Here is a 27,976-nt window from a genome sequence, read left to right as displayed (position 1 = left end):
CAGGATTATAACCTTCAGGCTACTTCTATAATCTTGGTAACTCTGGGCCTCCATTTCCTCATCTGTAAAATGGAAGAATGGTGCTATGATAGTTCATGCTTTTATTCTGAGCACCTCCTGTACTTTTACAAGTAGAAAACAGACCTCAGGAGAAGTTAAGTGGCTTCCTTGGGCCACACAGAGTTAAGGACAGAATCAAGATTATAATTTAACCAACAGCCCTAGTTGTTGGGCTTTTAAAAAAATTCCTACAAAGTGAGTATAAAAAGAAATTGCAGTTATTAATTCTTTGAAAAGGTAGATATCAGGAGGTATATAGATAGCACATAAAAATAAAGCTATATTGTATCATAAATTTGCCTTATTTAAAGCTGGTGTGCTACTGCAACAAACATTGATCAAATATCTACCTAATTTTGCATTCATTCTTCAAGTTTATAGAAATATTTGGGTGAGTTGTTTGCATGGCCTATTTCTCTTTTACACAGTTATTTATGAGCTGCTTCTCCTTGGTAAATCTCCATGTAATCAAGGGAGGCACTGAAAATCATTCCATTAATCATTCCTTTCATGTTTGTCTCACTGCATCTAAATTTACGAGCATCACTAGAAATCGTGAGGGTTTGGGAAGCAAGAGTCTATAGATTCTGATCCTTTCATTCATCTCCTTTGCTTTGCTCATCTTCCTCTCTTCATCCCCTCCTCTCCAAATCAAGGGTGTCCATGAAGAGGAAATTAAGTTCCCAAACAGCTGAGAGGTGTGAGTGGACAGGAGGGAAAGAAGGGCAGTCATGCTCCTTGGCCTTGATGGTGGGGGGTGCTTATGGGCAGATTGTCTCATAGCCTGGGGGGCTTTTTTGTTTAAAAACAAAGTGAAACAAAACAGCTCACAGAAACACCTCCTTGTTCCCCCTCCTTCTGCCTCCATGAATAACTACCCATGTGGCACGCTGCTGCTGAGACCAAGGAATGAGCAAGTAAAGATGTTTAGAACTGAAGTTTTGGTCCTAATTAAATAAGTGTCCTTTTACAATCAGTGTTAAAACTTTGTAATGTGGATCCCCTACTAATTTGTGGTTCATGGAATTTGAACCCAGGTTAAAACAACCTTTGCATCTTGAGACAGGACCTAGATGTGCCCACCATACTAATGCAGGAACACAGTAGGAAATGGGGCAAGGACGGAGCTTAACCTGCTTAAGTCAGGTTTCTGAGGACATCATAGCACCTATTTCACATGAAAAGTCTATTAAAAACAGGCTTGCGAAGACCTGCATGTGGCCAAATGTTGTTACTCGTTCGTCAGGGTCACAGCACGCAGGGAAAAGCAACACTGACTCAACAGTGATGGATAATTCAGTCTGACTTTTCTTCCCTCAACCTCTGGAGTAGACTCAAATTCTGCTTAGAGCCATGATTTGGGTTTTTTTTTTCTTTTTTAATCCACTGATTTTACAACATTTCATGTACACAGTCGGCCTTCCTTACCCACAGGTTCTGCATCTAGAGAGTCAACCAATCATGGTTCACAATTACATGGGAAAAAATTCCAGAAAGTTCCATAAAAGCAAAATGAATTTGCCACACTGGCACCCATTTACTTAGCATTTACATTGTATTTACAACTATTTACATAGCATTCGTATCATATTAGGTATTTATAAGTAATCTAGAGATGCGTTTAAGTATACAGGAGGTTGTTAGGTTATATGCAAATACTACACCATTATATAAGTCACTTTTAGCATCTGTAGATTTTGGTATCTGGGGGGCGGTTGGAGTGTCCTGAAACCAATCCCCCTCAGATACTAAGGGACAACTGTATATATGTACATTTATTTAAGATGTTGCTCTTGCATTGGGCAAAGAGAAGTAATACTTAGACCATGTAAAAGAAGCATTTTACCATGAATTTGGTTACACTGTTTGGAATTTATTCCATAAGCCTGAGAAGAAACTGAAAAAATTAGGTTATAATTGATGCGTTCTGAGAGGTTTTGATAGTTTTCTTCTTGGTGGGTTGGCTTGAGGGCAGGTAGACTATTCTGCAATCTGCATTTGTCCTTGAATTTAGATTTTCTGGGTACTTGTAACTTTTTTCCCAAACACATTTTAACTGAGTCAGATTATCTTCAAATAGTTGAGAAAAATAAAAGATTGGTTCTTTTGATGTTCTTTAAAACACTACAGCATCCACCTTCCACCACTGAGTCTCCTTGTCCTTTAACTCTTGTTTTTATTACGTGCTTGATTTAAAGCTATATAGCCAGCAATAATATCACATAATTATGGTCCAGAAAAGTACAAAATCCTCTTGAAATCTTTATGATAAGGAAAGTAATACTTGTCTAAAGGTGCTCAGTGCCAAATCTTGCTGAAATCTGATTGTGAAGGAGGAAATCTAAAAAGGCAAAGCAAGTTTCAGTAGAGATAAGACTGGGAAAGCAGTAGTTACTCAAAGAAGTTAAGACTGAAACAGAAAGTTTTACTTCTTTCCTTTCACTTCATTTTGTGTTTTTTTTTTTTTTTTGTTTTTGTTTTCTGGACGTTTAAGAATTTAATTAGATAATTATGGTATCTCTCTTTCATTCATATGTAATTCAAAGCTTTAACACAGTAAGATTTATATTTTCTATGTGAAGTTTAAGTAGATCATTTCCATAACATGTAATTATCTCTAAATAAAATTTCCAAGTCTGCTTTATGGCAACATTTTATTGATTTCTAACATACTGTCTCATATCAAACACCATTGTTCCACAGTATACTTTGATTTGGAATGGGGCTTCCCTGTTGGCTCAGGTGGTAAAGAATCTGCCTGCAGTGCAGGAGACCCGGGTTCAACCCCTGGATCGGGAAGGTCCCCTGAAGAAGTGAATGGCTACCCACTCTAGTATTCTTGCCTGGAGAATTCCGTGGACAGAGGAGTCTGGTGGGCTACAGTTAATGGGGTCACAAAGAGTCGGATACGACTGAGCCACTAAGAACAGACAAGCGCAGAGGAACTGTCTAACTCAGCGTGTAATCTGGCACCCCTCAAAGTGCTTCTTTGATTTCCTCATGGAGGTGCCATTAATAAAACAGACTGAGCAAAGTTTGTAGGAGATTTAAAGAGCTTTCAGATTCAGAATTCTACACACACTTCAGTGTGTGGCTTCATGAGAATACAGAGTGCAGTGGGAAGGTTACAAAGGAAGGATGCAGTGGTGGAAGGTAAACACACAACTTAAGTGATACAACACAGCATCACTGACTTAATTTAGGCTGATTCACAACTGACTCTCTTTGACGCACACCTAAAAGCTCACTTTATTTACAAAGAGTGCTGAGCCCGTCTGAAGAGCTGTTCCCTTGGTTTTCTGTGAGAGTGAACAGGTTATGCTGATAGACACTTGTGTTCAGAACAGGCCTGCTCGCCCCTCATTCAGCCGGTTGGCGGGTCTTCAGCAGGTGCAGATTGCCAGTGTTGTCTTCTGTGATTTGTGACTTATTCTTTGTTTCTCTTTCATAGCAGTCATTCAAGTCCCAGGATTTCAGACTGAGCTCAGAGTCCATGGCACAATAAGCAGCTTTTCCTCCTAAATAATTTGCAGTGATAAATAGTTGGTGTTTCTTTTAAGGACAGTTTCTCCAGTTCTCTCTTCATAGCATCACACTACAAAAGTTACAAGACACCCATTTTGAAGCATTAATGTATAAAGGCTAATATCTGGGATATTATCCTTGTATATTTCTTACAAATGCCTTAAGTATTTGAGCAGTTTTTAAAGTGTTTATTTTAAAAAATCTCTAGGAAGTTTTGTAATTTTTTTTTTTTGGTACTTGCTATTAATACATTACTTAATACATAAATGGAAAATCTCTTTTACCTCAAAAAAATATTGAAAACAGTTGCAAAGTATGTCTCAGTTTTTATCATTGCAGATCACATTATACCTAATTTGAAGCCAAAACTTCATATTCATACATCACCAGCAAACTGTCACCTGAATGTAACAACCTTGAACAGCTTGGGTATCTGCCATGCCCTCCCATCCCACATCACCATTCCCACGTCTGGGTATATGCTTCCACACACATACACAAAGGGAATCCCTACTGAGTGTCCTTCAGGAAAACATTTATTCAGGAACCCTGCTATACCCACTCCAGTGTTCTTGCCCGGGAAATCCCGTGGACAGAGGAGCCTGGTGGGTATAGGCCATGGGGTCGCACAGAGTCAGACATGCCTGAAGCGACTTGGCCCTCCTGCATAGGCAGGCGGGACCACTAGCACCACCTGGGAAGCCCATCTAGGACTGTATATCATTATATATCATATATGAAGCCCTGTGTTGCTTCAGAGCACAGTTGCTCCTCACCACATTTGAGTCTCCGCATTTCCCTGCAGACCCTTGCTCTTACCCCTCCTCTGCATGCGGAGAAACATGACCTGAGAGGTAGGAAAAGGCGGACCCGGTCCCAGAACACAGATCCTCTGTTTCCTAATCTGTGTTCTTCCCACACTTTCACTCTGCCTGTCACATGACACAGACACATGTTCCAGGTCTTTCCGTTTTTTGTTTTTTATTGTACCTGCAAGGTTTGTTTTCAGTTCCAATCTCTGAATAATTGAAAGTTTGCATAATAGTTAATGAGATAATAGCTGACTCTGAGGTATGTATACTCAATGATAGACCACACATATGAAAAAATATGCTGGATCAGTACAGACGAAAACTCTGTTTCAACAACCAGAAGTGACCATGTTTGAATACATTATGGGAACAGTGCTCTCTCTGAACATGTTTTATAAAATACTTTAGAACTTTTACCTAAGATGTGAATGAAAGATTCTGTCCTCACTCTGATCACTTTGGATACATATCTTCAGATGATATGAAGATGCCAGATAATGCTCTCCAGATGAAAATTCAAAAAAAGCCTCAAAAAGCATCCCAGCATGTCAGGGTAGCTGGGCTTCTCTTTTTGAACACAGAGTACTTAACAAGCTTCTGAAAATAAATCTTCACGAGAAGTTCAGTTATGTCTCAGTGCTCAGGTTCATCTAAGGCCTTTGGGCTTTCCCTATACTCATAATTTCTTAGAAGTAAGGATGAATTAAGATACATTTCTCATGATTTCAAAACTGTAGGCGACTTGAAGATGGAAATGCTATAGCCCAGTATGTAACAAAGTCATTTCTTTATTTCTCTAACTTACTTAAATGAGTCCATTGTACCCAAGTAAATGGATAGAAGCTAATTTTTTTTTTTTTTGTTTCTTTGTAGTTTTGCCATTCGGTTCCTAACATGTGCTTATTAGCTGATTGACCAGGCTATGTAAATGAGCCACATAGGACTTCTCTCACCACTTTCTACTTGAATTTCTTGTCTCATTTATACTTAAAAAAAATTTTTTAAAGAAATGTCAGTCACTTCCGTGCAAACAATCTACACATTTTAGTTAAAGCTACACTCTTGATACTAAGAAGAAATTGTATAGGTTAATTTTAAGCCTTTTTCTTGAAAGTCTTAAACTTTTACTTTTTGTATCTCGTGCATCTGTGATGTGCTTATCTGCTGCCCAAGTCAGAGTTTTCTATAAAGCTTCTACAAATATGTTTTAATCCTTAAATAATATTAGTGTTCCCTAGTTGCTAATGTATCTTATATTGAGTTTGGGGGTTTCTTTTGAAACACAGAATATTTTACTTCATTAACAGCTTTGATCAGAGAGAATTTAATTCAGATGATCAGTACTACTAAAGGCCTTTATTTGTCAACACTCATACGGGAACTGAATGAATAAATGAAATCTCTTCTTAATATAACGTAGTCATAAGTGTTAACTCCGATTATCCAATCTCTCCTTCACTATATATTTTTCCATATTTATAATCATCACATTCCAAACTCCTTCAATTTCTTCTTCTTTTCATGAGAAGAAATTAATTCTTACCAAGTGTCAACCATTCTTGAATAAACATTCTCCAGGTTACTACAAGCTATTGGCTAATTTCCAAAATTTTAAAAAGTTAAATTTTAAAAAAACATTTTTGCCAGTTTTCCCATAGCTTATTTGGAGGAGAAGTTTTTCAGAAGTCCTTCCACCACTGTTTTTGCTGATGTAACTCTTTCTTCTTCAGATGTTGAGTAGACTTACTAGTAAAGCTATCAGGGCCTGGAATAGAAGATTTTAACTACAAGTCCAATGTGTCTAATGCAAGTAAGGCCTTTAAGGTTGTATATTTCTTATATTGTTATTGTTTAGTTGCTAGGTCATGTCCAACTCTTTGCGAATACATGGACTGCAGCATGCCAGGCTTCCCTGTCCTTCCCTGTCTCCTAGAGTTTGTTCAAACTCATATCCTTTGAGTCAATGATGCTGTCCAACCATCTCATCTTCTGTTGCCCTCTTCTCCTGCCCTCAGTCTTTCCAAGCATCAGGATCTTTTCCAGTGAGTAGGCTCTTCACATCAAGTGGCCAAGGTATTGGAGCTCCAGCTTCACCAGTCCTTCCAATGAATATTCAGGGTTGATTTCCCTTAGGATTGACTGGTTTGATCTCCTTGCTGTCCAAGGGACTCTCAAGAATTCCAGCACCACAATTCAAACACATCAATTCTATGGTGCTCATCCTTCTTTATGGTCCAATTCAACTCTTACATCCATACATGACTACTGGAAAAACCATAGATTTGACTGTATGGACCTTTGTCAGCAAAGTGATATCTCTGCTTTTTAATACACTGTCTAGGTTTGTCATAGCTTTTCTTCTAAGAAGCAAACATCTTTTAATTTCATGACTGCAGTCACCATCCACAGTGATTTTGGACCCCAAGAAGATAAAATCTGTCACTGCTTCCACTTTTTCCCTTTCTATTTACCATGAAGTAATGGGACTGGATGCCATGATCTTAGTTTTTTGCATGTTGAGTTTTAAGCCAGTTTTTTCACTCTCCTCTTTCACCCTCATCAAGAGACTCTTTAGTTCCTCTTCACTTTCTGCCATTAGAGTGATACTGTCTGCATATCTTCTCCCAGCAATCTTGATTCCAGTTTGTGATTTACCCGGCCTGGCATTTCACATAATGTACTCTGCATACAAATTAAATAAGCAGGGTGACAGTATACAGCCTTGACGTACTCCTTTCCCAATTTTGGACCAGTCTGCTGTTCCATGTCCAGTTCTAACTGTTGCTTCTTGACTTGCATACAGGTTTCTCAGGAGACAAGTAAGGTGGTCTGGTATTCCCATCTCTTTAAGATTTTCCAAAATTTGTCGTGATCCACACAGTCAGAGGCTTTAGTGTAGTCAATGAAGCAAAAGTAGATGTTTTTCTGAAATTCCCTTGCTTTCTCTATAATCCAGCGAATGTTGGCAATTTGATCTCTGGTTCCTTTGCCTTTTCTTTTCTTCTTATATAGGCATTGGTAATCTGTGTCTTGCATAGAACTTGCAAGTGGTTTAATTTATTGACATAAACTATTCATAATATCACCTTATTATCTTTTTAATATGAATAGAATCTGTAATAATATTGCCTTTTTAATTCCTGGTGTTGATAGTTTATTTCTTTATTCTGGTTTCCCCAGTCGGCCTAGCAAATGATTTATGAATTTTTTTTTAAAATAACAAGCTTTTTTCCGTTGATTTCTCTTTATTGTTTATCTGTTTTCTGTTTCACTGATTTCCACTCTGATCCTTATTTCTGGTAATTTTGAGTTTAAGCTGTGCTTCTTTTTAGCTAGATTTGTTAGGTAGGACTTGAGCAGTGTTTAGTCTTGGACTGTTTATTCCTCACCACTAATAAAATTCCCTTTTAAATATTCCACCTAATGCCTTCTGAGTTGTGAGGTTTTCCATCCTGGCTGATGGAAGTAGATGATGTCCCTGGCCTCAGGACATGTCCTCAGATGTATACGTTCACCTATACTCTGCTGAATATTCGTAGGGGACCCTTGCAAGTCTTCACGTTCTCCCACTCTCTCCTCTCTGGCAGTCTGTGAACTATAGCCTTCCTGCTCTCCTCAGTCTCCTAGCCCTCACTCAGGGAGTCCGCCACGTGCCACACCATTTTCACCTGCCTGTGCTGTAGCCTGGAAACTCTCAAGGCAGTAAGCTAGGCGATCATAGGGCTGATCTCATTTATTTTCTATTTCTTGGTTATCACTTTCTTTTGTTGCCTATGGTTCAATGTCTTGAAAATGGCTTCATATGTTTTATCCAATATTTGTGGTTGTTTTAGGTGAGCAGTTTACTTGGTCCATGTTACTCCATCTTGGAGGCAAGCAGAAGTCCAAATGTTGTATTTTTCAGGGCAGCTTTCTGTTAGATTGTATGTACATCATAAGGAAAAAAGGTGGAAAGGATCACTCAGTCTGATTTTTCTGCAGTAGTCAGGAAAAGCCAAAGATGTAAGAGCATTTAAGTCTTCAAAACCATGTAGAGACAAGGTGAACAAAAAAGGAAAGGACCTAGAGAAATCAGAAGAGGGGCAGGAGCTGAGGCACAGCTGCAGGGAGGTGCCTGGAATACCCGGAGGCCAGCAGGGTACCTGTGACTGGAACAAAGTGGAGTAGGGAAATGCACAGAGCAGCAATATTAAAAAAAATGTTTTAAACAATTTCTAAAATAATATTTAAAAAACAGAAAAACAACTGCTAGCAAGATACAGTCCAGGTCTACTGTGTTTCACAACAATGTACATGTCATATTTCTTTTGAATCTCAGGACCACAGCTCCACTTCTTCCAGGGCTTCCCTCCCCTGGTCCTGGAATAGTGGTTGCCTTGCTGAGATGAGCCATCCACTCTCCAGCTTACCGAGTCCTATTGTGTCATTCCTGGGCTGCTTCCCCCATTCTCCTTATCACCCTGGCATCGCAGACATTTGAGTTTTTTTCTGTGATGCTAGAGTGTAGGTTCCCTGAAGATAGTAAGCTGTCAGTGCTTTTTGGGTCAGAGCTCCACCTTTCTTTCCCGTCTCCTCATTTTCCTGCTTTCTAAGTGTGCTGTGTTTGTTCTTTCATCTTTGTGACTTCTCATCCTTTCCTTCTCAGTCATCTGACTTCACTTCATTTACTTATGTGTGTGCTCAGTCATGTCTGACTCTTTGTGACCCCAAGGATCACAGCCCACCAGGTTCCTCTGTCCATGGAATTTTCCAGGCAAGAGTACTGGAGTGGTCACTCTGCCCTCCTCCAGGGGGTCTTCCTGACCCAGGGATCAAGCCCACATCCTCCTGCATTGGCAGGTGGATTCTTTACCACTGTGCCTCCTGGGAAGCCCTTTACTTACACGTCTCCCTGTAGATTTCTCTAGCTGCTGTAACAATACCAGAGACTTGGTGGCTTAAACAATGTAAATGTATTTGCTTATAGTTCTGAAGGCTGGGAATTCAAGATCAAGGTTCCAACAGGGCTGAGTGCTGGTGAGTCCTCTCTTCCTGGCTTGCAGGCGGCCACCTCCTTGCCATGTCCTCACATGGCCTTTCTTCTGTGTGTGTGTGTGTGTGTGTGTGTGTGTGTGTGTGGAGAGAAAGAGCTCTCTGGTGTCGCTTCCTCTTTTTATAAGGACACCATCCTATGGCTTAGGGCCTCACCCTTATGACCTCATATAACTTTAATTACTTCTTTAAAGGCCAGACCTCCTTTGTAAGATGTATTAACTTTGGCGGCTTCAACCTGTGAAAGACACAATTCAGTCAACAGCAGTCACTGTTCAGTCCTCTTTATTGCCTCATTTTGAAATTCTCGAACCGTTTTTTGAGTTCTGTCATGATGTCTTCCCTGATAGCTCAGTTGGTAAAGAATCTGCCTGCAGTGCATCTGGTTTGATCCCTGGGTTGCGAAGATCCGCTGGAGAAGAGATAGGCTACCCACTCCAGTATTCTTCGGCTTCCCTTGTGGCACAGCTGGTAAAGAATCCACCTGCAATGCAGGAGACCTGGGTTCGATCCCTGGGTTGGGAATATCCCCTGGAGAAGGGAAAGGCTACCCACTCTGGTATTCTGGCCTGGAGAATTCCGTGGACTACACTCCATGGGGTTGCAAAGAGTCAGACACGACTGAGTGACTTTCACCTTCACTTTCTTTCACGATGTCTACCACCGTTCCTGGACATCCAAGAGAGGAGACATTGCCTTCCATTCTTTGAATTTCCCTTTTTTCATGATTTCTGTATTTTCTAATAACTTGCATTACTGGATTCAGTTCAGTTCAGTTTAGTCACTCAGCCGTGTCCAACTCTTTGTGACCACATGAATTGCAGCACGCCAGGCTTCCCTGTCCATCACCAACTCCCGGAGTTTACTCAAAGTCATGTCCATCGAGTCAGTGATGCCATCCAGCCATCTCATCCTCTGTCGTCCCCTTCTCCTCCTGCCACCAATCCCTCCCAGCATATACATCCATAAAATATTCATCTTCTTTCTTACTGTTAATATGAAACCATTTGAAACACTGCATTCCCATCTCACATGTTGGGATATCACTGTTTTCTTTACGTAAACTTCTTCATCCCTTCTTTGTCACTAAGGGATCTCCTGCACTTTTACACACACACACAATTTGATAAATTTTCTGGTTTTTCCAAGGCTAATATTTTTCTGAGAGAAGTAGGTTTTATTTTATTTTTGTCCCTTTATACAGTAGAAAAAGGAGCCCAACCAGCTAAGGCTTGTAATCTCTACATTATTTTCAGCAACTCCCTGCTTCCCAGACACATATATAATCGCTCATGTGATCTACTGAATATTTTTCTCTCAGATCCTCCCATTTATCTCCCCTTTTTATTCCCATTGCCACTTTGCTGAGTCAGAGCCCCGTTTGAGCTGCTGCAGCAGCTTTCTCACTAGCTCCTTGTCTCCACTCTTCCCCTCCTGCAGTTCTGAGGGGGGCAGAGAACAGAGCCAGGAGGACCAAGGACACGTCATGGACACACAGGGGAAGGAGACGGAGCAAGCCAGCCGGAAAGTCACCCTCACCGAGGTGAGAGGAAGCCACCTCTCACGTCACGGAGAGTCACGTCACGGAGCCCATGGGAAGGCTTAGGAAAAACCAGGAGACTCACGTCACGGAGTCCACGGGGAGATTTAGGAAGAACCAGGAGAGAGTCACGTCACAGAGTCCACGGGGAGGTTTAGAAAGGCATAGTCAACAAGGACACATGTCAAAGAGAACAGAAGCAAATATGGACTGAAAAATGCCTTTGGGTTTGGCAGCCAAGAGGCTGTGACCTGGGAGAGGAAGGTTTTGAGTGAGAATCCTGGAGTCAGGATTGTCTCCAGCCCACGGGGAGAAGACCTGTCAGAAGAGGCCACTTCTCCCAAACGTTGGACTTGAAAGGAAAGAAAAGGCTGAGCAGTAGCTAGTGGAAAACACAGGATGTAGAGAAAAATCTTTATATTGGAGGGAATTACAAAAGTATTTATAAACCCAGAGCCAAGAGCCCCTTGAGAAGAGTTGGTCAACATGTGGAATAAGGGGATAACTAAAGAGGAGAATTTGAGACAAGAAGGTAGGACTAACATTTCCACTGAGAGAGGCAGGGGGTGCAAAATGACAATGTTTTCTGGTGAGAGAGGAAGAAGGACAGGAAAGGACTTTCTAAAGAAGGTGACCTCTGTTTTCTCCATTGGTAGAAGAGAAGTTTGGCTACTAAAAGTGAAATGTTAAACTCTATCACATTACTTTTCTCATCATACAGAAAGCTGATAAATCAATAATTGTAGGGTCATGAGAGTTAAGGAATGACTTTTTATTACTGATATCAGAATTAGAAAACATATTTTGAAACAGGTTTTTAGATCTAAATAACAGAACTTTAAAATCATTTATGTCAAAGAGAAAAAAATTGCATAAGCAGAAGCTGTAAACAACCAGTGACCTGGGATCAGGAAGAATTCCACAAAATATATGACAAAGGGTTAATACCCTCAGCATATAAAAAGCTGTAAAAAATCAATAGGGAAAAGATTATCAATAGGAGAACTGACCCATAGGATACATAGAACATTCTTAAAGATATATATATATATTTCACTGATATATATATCAGTGAAGATCTGAAATATGTCCAATTCCAGTGATCAAAGTAATAGAAATTAAATCAGTAAATGAGATGGTATTTTTCCTTCATGAAATGGCAGCAAGCTTCAGACTTACACAACGTTGTGTAGATGAGAGTGTGGGGAAGTGGGTTTTCTCATATACTGCTGGTAATAGTATAAAAATAATCCTTTGTAGGGTATAGCTTTTTCTTAAGTTTTCAAATTGTTCATATATTTTGACCTGACAGTTCTACCTCCAGGAATTTACTGTAGGAAAGTATTTAAGTATATATGTAGAGATTTAATTAAAAGGCTACTCCTTCAAGTTTTCAAAATGGAAAATGGAAGGGAAAAAATCAATTTCTATGAATAAAGGATTGATTATGAAATAGAATACCATGTGACTATTACAATAGTAAAAATATTATAGAAGTATTTTCATAGACATGGAAAGATTGATGATAAATTTGTAAGTTAAAAATGAAAGATGATAAATTTGTAAGTTTAAAATGATTATAAAATAATTTTTATATAACATACATAAAGTATGGAACAATATACATCAACAAATGTGAGTAGTTATCTCTAAATGATGGAACTGTAGTGATTTTTTTATCCTTCATTTTACTGTGTGTATTTTCTGATTTTTCTAGTCAGCATATTTTGTTATATACACTAGATCATTTCTTTTAAAACAAAAGTAATTTCAGAATTTTTCTAATATAGCCCTTTCTTTCTACATTTAAAGAAATGAAGGTCTCAGATCCAGAGTTTAAAAGTGCCTGAACTAGGACTCGATCTTCTGGCTCTGAGTTCAGAGTTATTTCTGTTCCACAGTGCTTTGCCTTTTAACTCTGATTAAATGGTAATATTGGGTTAAGCCCAAACATCTGTTTGGGTTTAACCCAATACTTCAAGGCAAAGGCTATAATATGCTCACATTTTCTCCCCCTAGTAATTCTCCTGGTGTCTAGCCACACAGCAAACCTTTGGGGAATACTCACTGGATTGATTTTCTTGTGGAATAGGGTGCAGCATTTTTATGAATCTTATTTGTCATAACATACACACAAACACTGACCTGGTTGCATGTTCATTTTTAAAACCCTGCTGTGAAATCGTCCTTTCTCTTTTCACATGATTTGCCTTTAGAAGGCCCTCACTTTTGCTCCCCCTCTCTGTTGGGCTCTGGGGCTCCTTTGTGAGGAGATAGGCCGTCACCCAGCGTGTGGTGAAATGGCGTCTCTCCCGTGGCCGCAGGGCTCTGCCGTCCCGGGGCTCCGTCCCCGGGCTGTCGGCGGCGGGCACTGCTGCTGAGGCCCCTCGCCGGCGCCCTGGCGTCAGCTGGCGCTCCGTTGCTTGTCCAGGGTGTGCACCTGCCTGTCTCTTCCCCCTTTCCCCTTATTCCGTCCCCTTGCTCCCTTTCACAGACCGTCTTTGACATTCTGTATCCAGTGTTCCTTCCTCTTCTTAATCTGAGTCACTGCCCATAAACATGCTGTCTTCACTGCCTGCTTTAGCTTTTCCAGTTCAGCTCCCTCTGAGGCTCCACTCCTGAGGGTCTTCCTGGCTCCTCTGTTTATCTCTCACTATGCTGTCCTGTCCCATTTTATGCAGCATCCAGCTCGCTCATTTCCAGCTGTCCTCCTCTCCACTTCCCTTTTCTGTTTTTCTTCCTCGTTTTCGTCCCGCCAGTACCATTAACCCCTCCTCTCAGTCTGTTGTGCCTCCTTACCCCTCTGAGATCCTTGACCTCTCTGACTGTTCCTTACAGATGTGTGTCGGGTCTCTGGGTGGCTTGTGCTCAGCGTCCACTTGAGCCTCTGTCCCCTTTTTATCAGACCCTGATCTGAGGCCAGCCTTACATACTGTGCCTGTGTGCCCACCAGGACAGAGTGTTGTCCTTTCTTGTCCCTGGGGAGATTGCACCTTGGCACACCATACCTGCACCGTTTTAAACTCTACCTCAGCTGCATTTGTGAGCATGTTCACTGGCAACATTTCAGGGCTTCTATACATCATGCTAATTTAGCAAATTTAAAATCAGGAAACAATGTCTGACAAAGCATTTCTCCCCCTTGTGTAAATGTTTTTCATATGAAAGGGTAGTACAGCCAGTTATTTAAGATGGGGCCATAAACTGTAATGGAAAAGAATATGAAAAAGAATACATATATATATGTTTGGCGGAATCACTTTACTGTATAGCAGAAATTAACACAACATGGTAAATCAACTATGTCTCAATAAAATAAATTTAAGAAAATAAAAGGTTGGGCCTGACCTTAAAGGCACAGATGTTCCCTAACCCTTCTGGTTAGGGTTCGGCAATGGTTATTAGCGCCTCCTTTTTTCCAATGCAATGCTCTAGCCTCTGCTTTTCTCAGGAGTGATCAATGGAATTGACCACAGCTAAGCAGCTGGCCATCATCCTTAGACTGAAGTTTGTTTCCTGAGAGCAACCAAATGTTAAGCCATTTCTGCTTAGAGGGAAGACAGAACAATTGTGTGTAAGTCCAGATACTCATCACTGATACATGAGCAATTGCATTAAAAAATTTCAGGTTCAGTCCCTCGTTTATCACCCTGTAATCGTGGTATACTTACCACATGGCCTCTAAAGAAGCAACTTCTTGTTTCATCTGCCTGTTGGTTCTTGATTTTTATTAATAGTATAATTTGTTTTAGTTCAAAGCTGCATCTAGATATATAGTTAACCATCACTATCTTGCTCAATCAAAAATGACACATGCCATTTGGGGGATTTATTGGAAAAACCATCATAGTTAACCCACTTCTAAAAGTAGACACAGTCATAGACTAAATGAAAGAGTGCTGTTTAATAAAATGGCCTGTATGCTTTCCAGTCACTAACCCCGAAGCAGCATCCATGACAGTTTTTTTCCAGCGAATGAAGAATTTCATAAACTCTGATTGCCTGCACTTAATTTTGGAAGTTACCCAGGGTTTGCAATGCTTATTGTCTATATTTGAGAGATGTATTTCTTCCTTGCTTAAATTAACTGATCAGTGCTGGAGCAGGCCTTAAGCAACTGCTGGTGGTACTCAAAGACTTTAACAGTTTGTTCAAGAGGCAAGCTAGAATTTAGTTCTAAAAGTTAAACTAAGAGTACGTTCAAGAAGAGAAATCAGTGTGTTGGTCCTCTGGTTGTGTGTGCATGTGTGTGTGAGTTGCACACCGTCTTATTACCTGTGTTGTTGCCTGGGCATGCCAAGATGATTGTAATCAGAAGACACTAAGTTCATTTAGTATATCGTGTGTCATTTTCTCCTAGTAAAGAGCTGAAGAATGAAGAGGGAAAGAACCAAATATATAGAAAGGAAATGACAAATTAAACCAAATGGAATTTCTTGTCAGAGTTCAGAAATTTCAGCTGGCCAGGAAGAAAGGATCTACTACGTTTTATCCTTATGAAAGAATCTAGAAACATCAGAAGCAAGGTATGCGTGGAGAAATAAATGTGGCCTTTTGAGCTTGTTACAAACCATCGTGTTTGTTGTTGATCAAAATAATGGCACTTGCATTATTAGTAATTGCATCAAAATTACATTACCATTGTTGGAAAATCAATAAAGAAAAACTATAATTGCTACTCAGCAAGTACGAAGAAAAAGTGTTGGTATTGCTAGAATGTCTGTTAAGTTTAATATTATTATATTTGTTATGTGGTTATATGTGTGGTGTTATGCTCAGATTTGAAATATATGCTATTGAAACTTAACTTTATTTAAAATAAAGATAAGCAGCTTCAGGATTTTGTGTATTCAAAATGTTCCAAATAAGAAAGGCATTAAAAGGTAACAAATGTGTTTGTTTTGAATGAATTGTATGTATAACTTGATACACATAAACTAAAAGTGGCTTTTGGCTAGACTGGCAACAGTTTTCCAGATATTTTTTTACTTTTTAAAAAAAGGTGTTTCATGTTGAAGCATGTAAGTGATTTGTAGACTTAAATTGTTTTCATATTTATTTTAGTCTTAACACATGTTTTTAAATTTTTACATTGGATTAATTATTCCTTTAGTTCCAGAGTAACAATGTCATATTTGACTATGTATTTTGAAGTGTGAGGTTATAAAATAGGAAATTTTATCTCTTTGTGTTTTATGTGGCTCTTCTTTTTCAACTGTGTGACTGTAAGTCTGTCAATAAATATTTAACCTCAAGAAGGTCAAGACTAATATAAAATTAGAAAACTTATTTACCGAATTAGACAACTGATTCCATTAAAATAAGAAGTGAGAAAAACAGTGTTGGGCACTGGGGTGTAAATTTTGCCCAGATGTATACCCAATGTGAAGAATCTTCTAGTAAAAATATATTTGACTCTTCCCCTGCACATGTTGTAGAAGTATGAAAATTGGTAAACGTACCCCCACTGTGTAGACCTTGGGGCGGGGGGTCACTGGTGAAGTGATGAGTGTCAGTGATGACTGCTGGGGCCCTCGGCGATAAGCACAGAAGTGTGTTCTTCTAGCACCAAGCTCCCCTGTTCTGGGTGCATGTGTCTCTGCTTCAGGTACAGCTGGACCCAGGCAGCCTGAGTCGCCCTTGCACCAGCCTGTTTTTTCTTCTAGTGAATGTACTTGATAATTAAAAAGTAAAAACATGTGGCTCTCTGGAGTTTTAGCTCTCAGTTTTGAGATATGTGTTGGTTCTCTGATTTGGGCTTTAATTACAAAGAATTTCAACAAGTTTCAAAAAGATTCTAAATCAAGATGATAATGAAATAATATCTCAGAGGACCTAACATTTGCTGAGACCCCAACATTCATATGAAAACTAAAGGACTGTTTTTATATTGCAATGACTGAAGACAAACTAACAATTACGACAAACACCAGGAAAAGTTGTTTCTGCTCGAAGCCCATTTCTTTTCTTTTCTGTCCTGTTGACAAGACAAGACTTGGGTTATCCATGAATACATTAAAAAAAAGTCTTCACCACCCTTGCTAACGTGAGACAGAGTAGGGTGGGGGAGATAATAAAAGTGCCCTCCAAGTAATAAGTCCAGATTATAATCAAGCAGAGAAATCAGACATAGGAATCCATTTGAAGGGCTTCCCTGGTGGCTCAGTGGTAAAAAATGCACCTGCCAATGCTGCAGACTCGGGTTTGATCCCTGATCTGGGAAGATCCCACATGCCACAGAGCAACTAAGCCCATATACCACAGCTATTGAGCCTGCTCTCTCAAGCCTGGGAGCCACAACTCCTGAAACCCACATGCTTTAGAGCCTGTGCTCTGCAACAAGAGAAGCCAGCACAATGGGAAGCCCTCACACGGCGACTAGAGAGGAGCCCCTGCTCGCAGCAGCCCGAGAAAAACCCAGGCAGCACTGAAAAGCCAGCACAACCCAAAATAAAAAACACTTATTAAAAAATAGTCCACTGGAAGATTTATAATACTGCATATTTACTTAGTAATAAATTTGTTTTGTTTTATTTTTATTCTAAAATTACTGAATTTTATCCCATTTTATAGTCTCTTTTCTCCAAATAAGTAACAATTTGACACTACCTTTTCTAGATGTAAGTAATGTCATTCTTTAAATTTATTTCCCAATTATTCATTCCACTATATGTTGAAGATTCAAGTTTCTTCAGTACCAAAATTATACAATGAATAGGATTTGTAAAGCTAGAATAAAAAGCAAGTTTTAGAAAGATTTAAAACATGGAATATTTTATGCTATGAACGCAAATTCATGTTTAAAATGCACCTTTTAAATATGAAATTAGTGTTTTTAAATGGCAAACACTTCATACTTTTGAAACCTTGTGTGAGGTTTCTTTCAAAAAAAAAAAATGAATGCTTGACCTTAATTTTATTTGTTATAGAAATGTTTTATCAAAGAAAGATATTTTTCTCTTTAGGAGATTATCTGGGAAATAATTTACGATTTTGTAACTATATATGACATGTTATTTTAGTCATATATTTAAATGACAAATACTGTTCAGAGGGTTTGAAAGTTCTAGAAACTATAATAAAAAGTCATGACCTTACACTTTCATCATAATTTCAATGATTTCCATCTGAGGTCCATATCTGTTAAGTAAATTATGGGAACATTTTTCACCAGTCCAACTTTTTAAAGCTTGTATTTACTGATTTCTACCTCGTTCAACTTAACCAAAGAAGAGAGTCCCCAGATCTGCACTTCATGTACGTGACCTTATTTACTCTTCACTTTAAACCCAGGAGGAAGATAAAATCTTCCATGCTGCAGATAAGGAAACCAGGGCTTTGAAGGTTAAGTAACTTGTCCAAGTGCACACGGTCAGTAAATGCTCACTGTCCATGGAGGTTTGTCAGACTCCACTGGGAGGTCCTGAAGGGCCCCACCCACCTCAGGTGCTGGGTAAAATGAGGCAGTCACACCTAGAGTCTGTCTCCAGCCCACACAAGAGTAAGGAAGCAACCTGATGCACCTATAACCACACTTGGGGACTAGAAACATCTCCTGTGTCTCTCATGCAGCAGTGACCTACATAAAGTGAAATATCATCTTTGAGTAAAATTAAGAAAAAAAAAAAAGCCCTGATGCCCTTATCCCATAACTGTTTTGCAAGATCTTTACTCTGTACTATAATTCTTACTTTTTTCTAAGAAATCAATTCTATGGAATCAAACTTATACATGTACAGTAACATATTATTCAAGAAAACAGAAAAGGCGCCATCCCAGTCACATAAGAGAAAATAAAAACATCAAGAGTCACATCAATCAAAAGGCTCTGTTGAGTGGCAAACTCAGTCTATGGATGGACCCAATTATCTGCAGGAGAATTGGATGTCAGCATCATTTAGGGTTAACAATGGACCTACTAGGCAAAAGTAGACAGCTACTCTCTTTAGAGACCCAGAAAGCGAACTTGGTAATGAGGTACTGCATTCATCATATCTTTCTGCTCTAGTTATTAAAATGAATAGGGAATACTTTTAAGTTAAGGCGGGAACTGGATAACATAAAAACATCTGTTTTGTAAACACAAAGAATGCTTTTTTCTAATGATCCTCTTCAAATCTACATCAGGCATATGTTGTGAGCCCCCTCTTTTCGAAAGTTGCTCTTCTAACACCTCAAATTCATGCTGATTATGGATGAGTTATTTTGATGGTCTCAGAACAGGGAGGATAAAGCTGCTAAAAATATACAATTTTACTCTCTACTCACAATCTAAAGGGGGTTCAGAAGTAAGTACATATATAAGAACCATGCATAACACATGTTCTCCCTCTATTACAAAATGGTCCAACTTAATATACGTCAATGTCGTTTCTATCTGTAAGTACTAAACAGTTTGATTTTTACTCATGATAGTTCACTTTTTCTTAAATCATCACTTGGTTCTTTGTGAAGAATTGTGAAAAAATTTTGTAGAGGAAAATACAGGAATTTTTTTTAATGCAAGAGTTATATGAGTACACCTACATTGCCAGTCTTTAAAGTTGCTTGAAATGAGATGACTTGAGAGGGGAAAATCATAGTTAAGGAAAAAAGAAAGTCAAAAGGAGGACAAAGTAAGCAGGTGAGGAAAATATATTGTTGCCATGTTAAAAATGAACAACTGAAGCTTGTGAAAAAGCAGTCTCAAAACCAAAGGAAGAAAGTTCCTTGGAGAAAAATGTGGTTGCTTCAGTTGTTCAATGTTTTCAACTGAGAATCAATAATTAATTTTTTTTTTCTATTTGTTCATGGGACCATTTTATAGAAACACTCCACACAACTTTTTACGGAGATACAGTTCTTCAGTTTCAAATAAATGGAAGGTGGCTAAGCACTGTGATGTTTTTAACCATCTCTGCCGGTTTTACAGAAGTTAATGTTCAGAAGTTTCTGCAGATGCTACTTTTAGCAACTAAATATTTCCATAGTGGTAAAGAAATGTCAGTGAAATCTATGTACTTTAAGAACATCAAATTCTTATTATACTTATCATGTGTGCAGGCAGAGTACATAATAAACTAGCCTATAGCAGCTGTAAATTTCTGAGGATTTATCTAACCACAAATACATTGAAATGGGGAAATGGGGCTATATTAAACTAAGCAAGATGCTGCTGGAGCTTTGCCATTTCTGCAACATCCTGTAATTAATTTCTCATGACAGGTCTGGCAAACTGAAACATCCAATACACTTGCGACAGACTGTTAGACTATAGTTGCTGCAAATCCTACAGTTCCATGAGGTGAAGGTAGTTTCTTCTTTCGAACATGAATGTAGATAGAGCATCCTGTGGCCAAGAAGAGACTTGTCACTTTTTAATTTTAAAAATAAAGAAGATCTAGAATATAGAAAAGATCCTGAGCTGAGAAATTGGCCTGTTCTCTGAGTTGTATGGTCTTTTTGGAAGAGGAACAGCCCTGTGTAGGGGAATGGTACAGTCAGGTCACCCTTGGCATGCATGTCTGGGGTCGATATGACAGGAGTCTCTCCTGGGAGATTTGAGGTCAGTTCTGTCTCGAACTCATCCTCTGCCTATAAACAAAATTCACAAGAACTCCTTCTCCATCTATGTGTCATCCTCTTCTGATAGTGTGGCCATTTTGCAAACTCAGAGCACAAATAAATACAGAAATTATCCCTGCTCGAACCTAGAGAAAGAAAAAAAAAAAAAGTAATTTTTTTTTAACCAAAATATACTTTCCTGTATAACAATAAATTCTTTGTTCATATTGGTGTGAAAGAAGGTTCCTCTCTACTTGATGTGTATAATCTGATACAGGTATTAAGTGATTGGTGTTAAGGATGGACCCTTAGCAAACAAGGGTCCTTCTTTTGAGGGAGTGGAGATTTTGCACCTAAAAAAACGAAATCAGCAGTGTATCAGTGTCCACAGTCCTGCCCATTTCCTTTGGAAGGTCAGAGTTTCTCAGACTACAAACAAGAGAACCCAAGGAGGTCTAGGAACCTTGAATCTGGACGTTTTCATGAGAAGGGAAAAGTTCCAGGTGGTAATGACTAGGATGTGTCTTGCTTGGTGGAGAGTTGTTCTCGCCTCGCAGGCAGGCAAGGGGCAGCGGTTCCAGCCCAGCTGCCAAAGGCCGCCTGTAAACACGGTGGAGTTTGTATCTTCTCCAGGGATTGTCTTTCCCTTTATCCTTGCTACTGAAAACATGTCCTATTCAGAGGACCTGACAAGTCTGTTCACTGGGGCCAAGGTTTAGAGAAGAGCACCCAGAGAACCCCAAACTGAATACCCGGATGGGGAAAGTGAAGGAGAGACCATGCAGGAATGCCTCCGTATCCTTCCGCTCTCCTCTCCAGGGGAAAAGCGCCCTTCAGAGCTCTTCTATGTAGAGCTCTGGAAATGGAAGAGAGAGAGATCAAAACATAAAAAGGAAGACCCTTCTTTCACATACTTGTCCAGGGTCACAGAATCCAGGGGCAGGACCCCGCCTTTTCCTGCTTGCTTAAGAATTATTCCTATAAATTCAGTCCTGTGTGCTCTGATACCGGGAAACTCTCAAATGACATTCAGTCACCTCGGAAGTGACAGCAAAAATTAGAAGCATGGCTGATACCTGAAAGTCCAGACCACTGAGCCCAGCAAAGACCTGCCCTCACCCTCAGTCATTCATTCATGACTGCATGTGGACGCCCTCGGTTCATACTGCAGTGAGACCATGCTACTGTCCCCCGAAGACCATAGCTTCCTCAAATCCTTGACTTGTTCTCGACTTGAAAACCCTTTTTTCCCAAAGCTTCTGCTGAATGTATATATATATATATATTCATTTAAGTTTCATCTCAACTCATACATTAAGATTCCTTTCCTAATTACTAACAATGGTAATTACATCCTCACAGTGTCCTATATCTATTGTCTATAAAACAATTACTTAGCACGTGACATGGAAACTGATAATCTATTGATCAGTGTATTATTTGACATTCATTAATCCATAATATATCAACCAATGTATTACTTAACATTTCTTGTGTGCCTGAGATAATGCTTTTTTAAATTGAAGTATAGTGTAACATATATATATATATTTTGTATATATATTTATTCTTGTGCTCAATATCACAGGATATTCTCAAGTGAAATTTAATCTTTTTAAAGATCTTAAATGCCCAATAAGACTCGGCAGTCTAGGAAGGAATCTAAGAAGGTAGCGCAGGTGGTAAAGAGTCTGCCTGCAATGTGGGAGACCCAGGTTTGATCCTTGGGTCGGGAAGATGCCCTGGAGAAGGAAATAGCAACCCTCTCCAGTATTCTGTCTGGAAAATCCCATGGACAGAGGAGACTGGCAGGCTGCAGTCCATGGGGTCACAAAGAGTTGACATGGCTGAGCAACTAACACTCCATTAAGTCATTCTTCCGCAGTCACAGCTGTCTTTTATCTTTTTTTTTCTTTTCTCTTTCTCACTGAGTGTGCGCTCAGTCACTAGTTGTGTCCGACTCTTTGCAACCCACCAGGCTCTTCGGTCCATGAGATTTTCCAGGCAAGAATACTGGAGTGGGTTGCCATTTCCTCCTCCAAGGGATCTCCCTGACTCAGGGATCCAACATGTGTCTCCTGTACTGCAAGTGAATTCTTCACTGCTGAGCCTTTAGGGAAGCCCTCTCTCACACTCTTCCTTTTTCTTCTTTTTTTTTTTTTTTCCTGGCTCCCCTTTTCCTTCTTCCCTGCCTGACATCAGCAGTGGCATTCACTGAATTCAACATCAATCCGTTAGAACCATAACTGGTCACCATCTCAAGTCTGCTGCTCAAGCTAGGAATCCAAGATGGAGGATCCCTTCTGGCGGAAGCTTTGGCTCCCTCTCCTCAAGCCTCAGTGCATTTTGAGCAACACTTTATTTACATGAAAACACAGTCTTTAAATGTGAATGTAGTCTTCCTTTCATGTCTTTAGCTTTTTTTATTGAGGCAAATTATCCAGAAGATTAAATCTGATTTGCATAATATTTTGCATTCCCATTCACCTGAGGAGGGGGAAAAATCCTCCAAAAGCCTCCTAAAATCAGCCTATCTGAACCCCATTGCCTGTGAATCTGATATCTTTACCACTGTGTCCTTATAATTTCGATAGTTTCCTGTAGAAAAGTTTCCTAGAGTCATAAAGTCTATGGTATCACTGTGCCTGAGTCTAAGCATCAATTTTAAGAATTCACTGCTTCATGTTATATATGTTTATGCCAGGAAGTGAATCTAGGCATTTTCATTCCCTGTATTTTTATCATCTAAAGAATATCTAAAAGTTTCAAACAACTCTTTGTTCAACAAGTAAGACCAATATCCAGCCCAGCCGTGTTTACATTAGAAAGTTCCAGGAGCCCCCAGTGCCCCAAGGCAGAGGTGTAGAAATCACACACAGACCTGGCTGCCTGGGGTAGATGGATGGGCTCGACATTTCTTGGCTTGGGTTCAGTGAATTCAGCCCTGCTGATGGTCATGACAATTTGCATTCAGATTTCTAAATGATTGATGTTAGAGATGTTGTTGAACATCCTTACCTTTTACTCCTGATGTGCTTTCAACTTTGGCTCTTCCATTTCTCCTTAGGATTAGTGGAGCTACTCCTGAATATAAACATTAGTCTGGTCAGCTTCTTGAGAATACAAGCCATCGTGGGTAACCCCACTGTGACACTCACACTATCTGCACAGCCAGGGAAATGTGATTTTGACGTTTATCCTCTTAAATAAATCATTCTTCAGCTCTATCAGATCATTCCACTCAAAACTTATTTAACCTTTTTAGTAGGCTGTAGCCATTAGATGGATCCACACAAAAAATGATTATTATTCCAATTCACTTTGTCCTGTGTAGAGTCATAATTTAGCAGGGAAAGGAAAAGTATTTATTACTAGAATTATTCATGAATAGACTAATTTTAATAATAGCCACCATTTGCTGAGCACAGGCTAGATACTAGGCTCCTTGTCAGGGGCTTTATATGCATAATTATCTTATTTAATTTTTAAAATAAGCTTACAAATTAGATATCATTGAAAAAATAGGGACTTCCCTGATGGTTCAGTGGTTAAGACTCTGCACTTGCAAGGCAAGGGTGTGTGGGTTCAATTCCTTGTCAGAAAACTAAGATCTCACATGTCATGCAGCATAGCCAAAAAAAATTTTTTTAATAAAAACAAAACTCAAGTTCAGAAGAGTAACACTATGTGTCAGAGATCACACAGCTTGTGAATTGGGATGTCAGGGTTTAGGTCTCTGGTTTGTCTGAATCCCAAATTTCTCTCTTAATTATTATACTACTGCCCTTGAGTTTGCCAAACTACAGATTGTATTTTATTTTAAAATGGCTTATTTTTAGAATGCTTTTCCTCCTCACAGTTGACGAAAAGTGACATTCTGTTTTTTTAAAAAATGAAAAAGTTTACCCGATCCCTCTGGGTCTTCCCAGTGCACCAGGCCTGAGCACTGTCTCATGCATCCAATCTGGGCTGGTGATCTGTTTCACCATAGATAATATACATGTTTCGATGCTGTTCTCTCTAAACATCCCACCCTCCCCTTCTCCCACAGAGTCCCCACTACAATATTATAAAGTAATTAGCCTCCAACTAATAAAAATAAATAAATAAATAAAAATAAAAAATAAAAATGAAAAAATTAAGCAGCATAATATTTTCCAAATTTCTACTGCCTTTTGCAGAAAAATCTTTAAAAAAAATAGGTTGATCAAAAATTAATCTAACACACCCTAATGTTCACAGCACACTATTTACTATAGCTAAGACATGGAAGCAACCTAAATGTCCATTGACAGATGCATGAATAAAGAAGATGTGGTCCATATATACAATGGAATACTACTCAACCCTAAAAAAGAATGAAATAATGCCATTTGCAGCAAGACAGATGGACCTGAGATTATACTAAGTGAGGTAAGTCAGAGAAAGACATATCATATGCCATCACTTACATGTGGAATGTAAAAAAATGATACAAAGAAGTTTATTTGCAGAACAGAAACAGACTCACAGATATAGAAAACAAGCTTAGGGTTACCAAAGGGGAGAGGTGGGAAGGGAGGGATAGATAAATTAGGAGTTTTGGATTATAGCCCTACTATACGGGCTACAGTCCATGGTGTTACAGAGTTGGACACAACTTAGTGACGAAACAACAACATATATAAAATAGATAACCAATAGGACCTACTGTATAGCACCAGGAACTCTACTCAATATTCTGCAATAATCTATATGGGGGAAAGAATTTGAAAAAGAGTGGATACATATATATATATATATACACACACACATATATATGTATGTATAACTGAATCATGTTGCTGTACATCTGAAACTAACACAACATTATAAATCAGCTATACTCATATAAACATTCTTTTAAATAAAATTAAAAAAAAAATAAATCTCAAAGTTGCATGTTGCCTTGGAAATATTCACATCAACCTATAGCATTTAAGAAAAATTATTTCTTTCCAATGTTTATATTCCCAGCAGCACTGTTTACTATATAGCTCAGACGTGGAAGCAACAGAGATGTTACCCTAGTCCAAAAGGAACGAATAGGAAAAGACCATCACCCATGCATTTCACATTTTCGTCGTTTGGTGTTGCTTTTGGAGTGAAGAGGTTTGTGTCAGGTCTTCTCTCTTCTTTCCTCTTTAGTCTCCCTTCACCATTCTAAGGGGAAATAGCTGGCCCTTTATGTCATCATGGCCCATGTACATCATCATGGTAGCCATCTCATAAGTGATAACTTGCCATCTGACTATAGGATGGCACTATCGTTTCATCATTTATTCCCAGTATTTACTTTAGTACTTGGTTCATAATAGGCACATTCAATACTCAACAAGGCGGATCACAGGACCAAAGGCTTATTTTCTGTATATCATTGGGGGTGAACTTCTGTATAAGCTGGGGGTGAAATGTAGGTAGGTATATTAACAGATCATGGAAAATACATATCAAATATCACACCTACCCAAATTTCTGTGTATTTTTCTGCTTCCTCTAATAAATCGATTTCCTTTCCCCTCTTTTTCCCCTCTCACCCTCTCACCTCCACATGTATCCTGTCTTTTAAACTCTTCCGTTCTCTTTATTTAAGTTAAAATTGTTTGCAATGCCCCACACCTTCTGGCTTCCAGCTGGTACTTGTATTCAGGTGCAAACAAAAGCAAGACAAACACACATTGCATCTGTACCTTGAAACAGCCTCGATTCCAGGTGGTTGAAAGGACTCCCTGGGGCACCTGAAACTCAGGTGGGGCCATAGCAGTGTTTCAAGTCCAGCCTGTCTGTAATTCCCCTTTCCTCTTGGCTGCCAGGCAGGCAAGAACTGGGTGTGCAGAACTAGTGGCTCGAGTTCCATCAGGTGTTGGCCTCTGGCGTGTGCAGCAGTGAGAGACAGGCTGATGCTACAAACTGTCTTCAGCCTGCACATCACTGAGGTCACAGCCCCAGGACCTCCTGTGTCCACAACCGTTTCTCAAAGAGTATTTTTCTCCTGGACTGAAGGGGAAAATCCAACTTCTATGGTTTTTCTCCTGAAGTAGTGTGCAGTAGGGGCTTCCCTGGTGCCTCAGACAGTGAAGAATCCACCTGCAATGCAGGAGATCTTGGGTTCAATCCCTGGATCAGGAAGATCCCCTGGAGAAGGGAATGGCAACCTGCTCCAGTATTCTTGCCTGGAGAATTCCATGGACAGAGGAGCCTGGCAATACACCTACAGCTAGAGAGACTGCTCTCTGGGAACCAGTGCTCTCAGTCGTTCCAGGCCAGGCTGGGGGCTCGGTGGGCCCCCATCTCCCTTTCATGCCTCCCCTTCCCCTTGCAGTGCCTGTGGATCCTTGAGGCATGTCCCCATTGTCATTACAAGTTTTTCTTGTCGCTGATTTATAGTATCAGCATGAATAACCATCTGGCCTTCATCCTAGCAAGAATAAAAAGATAGGGGGTGGTTGTCAAAAAGGTAATGTGTGTGAGTATTTCGGGATTAGCTAATTATTTTCTGACTGGAGAACCAGATGGACTGCGGCAACACTATTTCTAACCCCACGGCCTAACCACTTTCCTAAGTGGACAAGTGGGTGTGAATCAGAAAGGAGACTCAAGTGAAGTGGGCTTGAAACATAAAGACCTCTTTTTGTGTTTGGCTTTAGTTCCTTTCTGCCAAGAAATGAAGAAAGCTTCAGAACACCTTACACAACATTTCCCGTTTTCTTCATTCTACCAAAATGCTTTTATTTAGAGTTCAGTTTTTAAAATTGGCAAATCGAGTAAGAAGGAAGTCTATTTCCTTATGGCACAGCTTAACAAGAGACCCAGGATGGCAACCTCTGCAGAATCTTCATTCCCAGGACTATGGGGAAAAAATTTTACAAGATTTATGCAAAACTTCAAAGCAAGCCCCTCCCTGCACACACCTCCCCCTTACGTGGGTGTTTCCTTCACCCCACTGCCACCAGTGTTGGTTTTTATGTGAGCATAATTGTGCTTTTGTCTTGGAGTTGGCTCACCTCAATGCACTCTAGTCTGAGATCCCCTGGCCTCAAGCCCAGGGTGGGGCTTTGCCCTCAGTACTGTAAATAATGGTAATTACCTTTACAAACTTAAAAAAAAAAAATTTTTTTTTTCCCAAGGCCAAGAATATTCCAAAGTCTAGGGCATTCTATACAACCCCTTGTGTGTAAATCTGTTAGAATCCATGTGGTGATTAGGAAGGGTTTCTCGAACCTCATGGAATGAATGTCTAGAGGGAAAAGACTATCACGGGTGCTCAGCTGTCCCGTGGATCACTCTGGGCCCATGTGTTCTCTGCTTCCAGATTGTATTGGTGACATAAGTCCAAATGAAGGGAGTAAATATTGAAGGAGAATTTAGTGTTGATTCTCACTGCTGACGCAGACGTTTTTGTGAACCAGCTTGAACAGAAGCGTGTTCCATATGCCCGCTATAAACT

General features: G+C 39.6%; 1 protein-coding gene and 1 long non-coding RNA gene across 6 annotated transcripts in view; one reads left to right on the top strand and one right to left on the bottom strand.

Moving 5' to 3' along the window:
- AHI1 (Abelson helper integration site 1) overlaps positions 1-17,585 on the top strand; it is a 210,341-nt gene extending 192,756 nt beyond the window's left edge. The window contains exons 25-27 of one of the 5 annotated variants that reach the window (XM_061130460.1): positions 3,512-3,561; positions 10,869-10,971; positions 15,329-17,584. In XM_061130460.1, coding sequence (XP_060986443.1) covers positions 3,512-3,561; positions 10,869-10,971; positions 15,329-15,331 — 156 coding nt within the window. In that variant the 3' untranslated portion in view covers positions 15,332-17,584. Of the gene's footprint in view, positions 1-3,511; positions 3,562-10,868; positions 10,972-15,328 lie in introns of all 5 variants that reach the window. The other 4 variants (XR_009690712.1, XR_009690711.1, XR_009690710.1 and 1 more) reach the window with 4 other exon arrangements.
- Positions 17,586-18,745: 1,160 nt separating this feature from the next.
- On the bottom strand, positions 18,746-26,379 carry LOC133047282 (uncharacterized). Its single transcript, XR_009690713.1, has 3 exons — positions 26,220-26,379; positions 23,530-23,595; positions 18,746-20,657 (listed from the first exon to the last, which is right to left on the bottom strand). It is a non-coding gene; the product is annotated as an uncharacterized LOC133047282 (long non-coding RNA).
- Between the last annotated feature and the right edge of the window lie 1,597 nt (positions 26,380-27,976).

This window comes from Dama dama, chromosome 26, assembly GCF_033118175.1.
Source record: "Dama dama isolate Ldn47 chromosome 26, ASM3311817v1, whole genome shotgun sequence".
Taxonomy (NCBI): Eukaryota; Metazoa; Chordata; class Mammalia; order Artiodactyla; family Cervidae; genus Dama; species Dama dama.
Note: the sequence above shows the minus strand (reverse complement) of the source record. Positions and strands in the feature narration are given on the sequence as shown.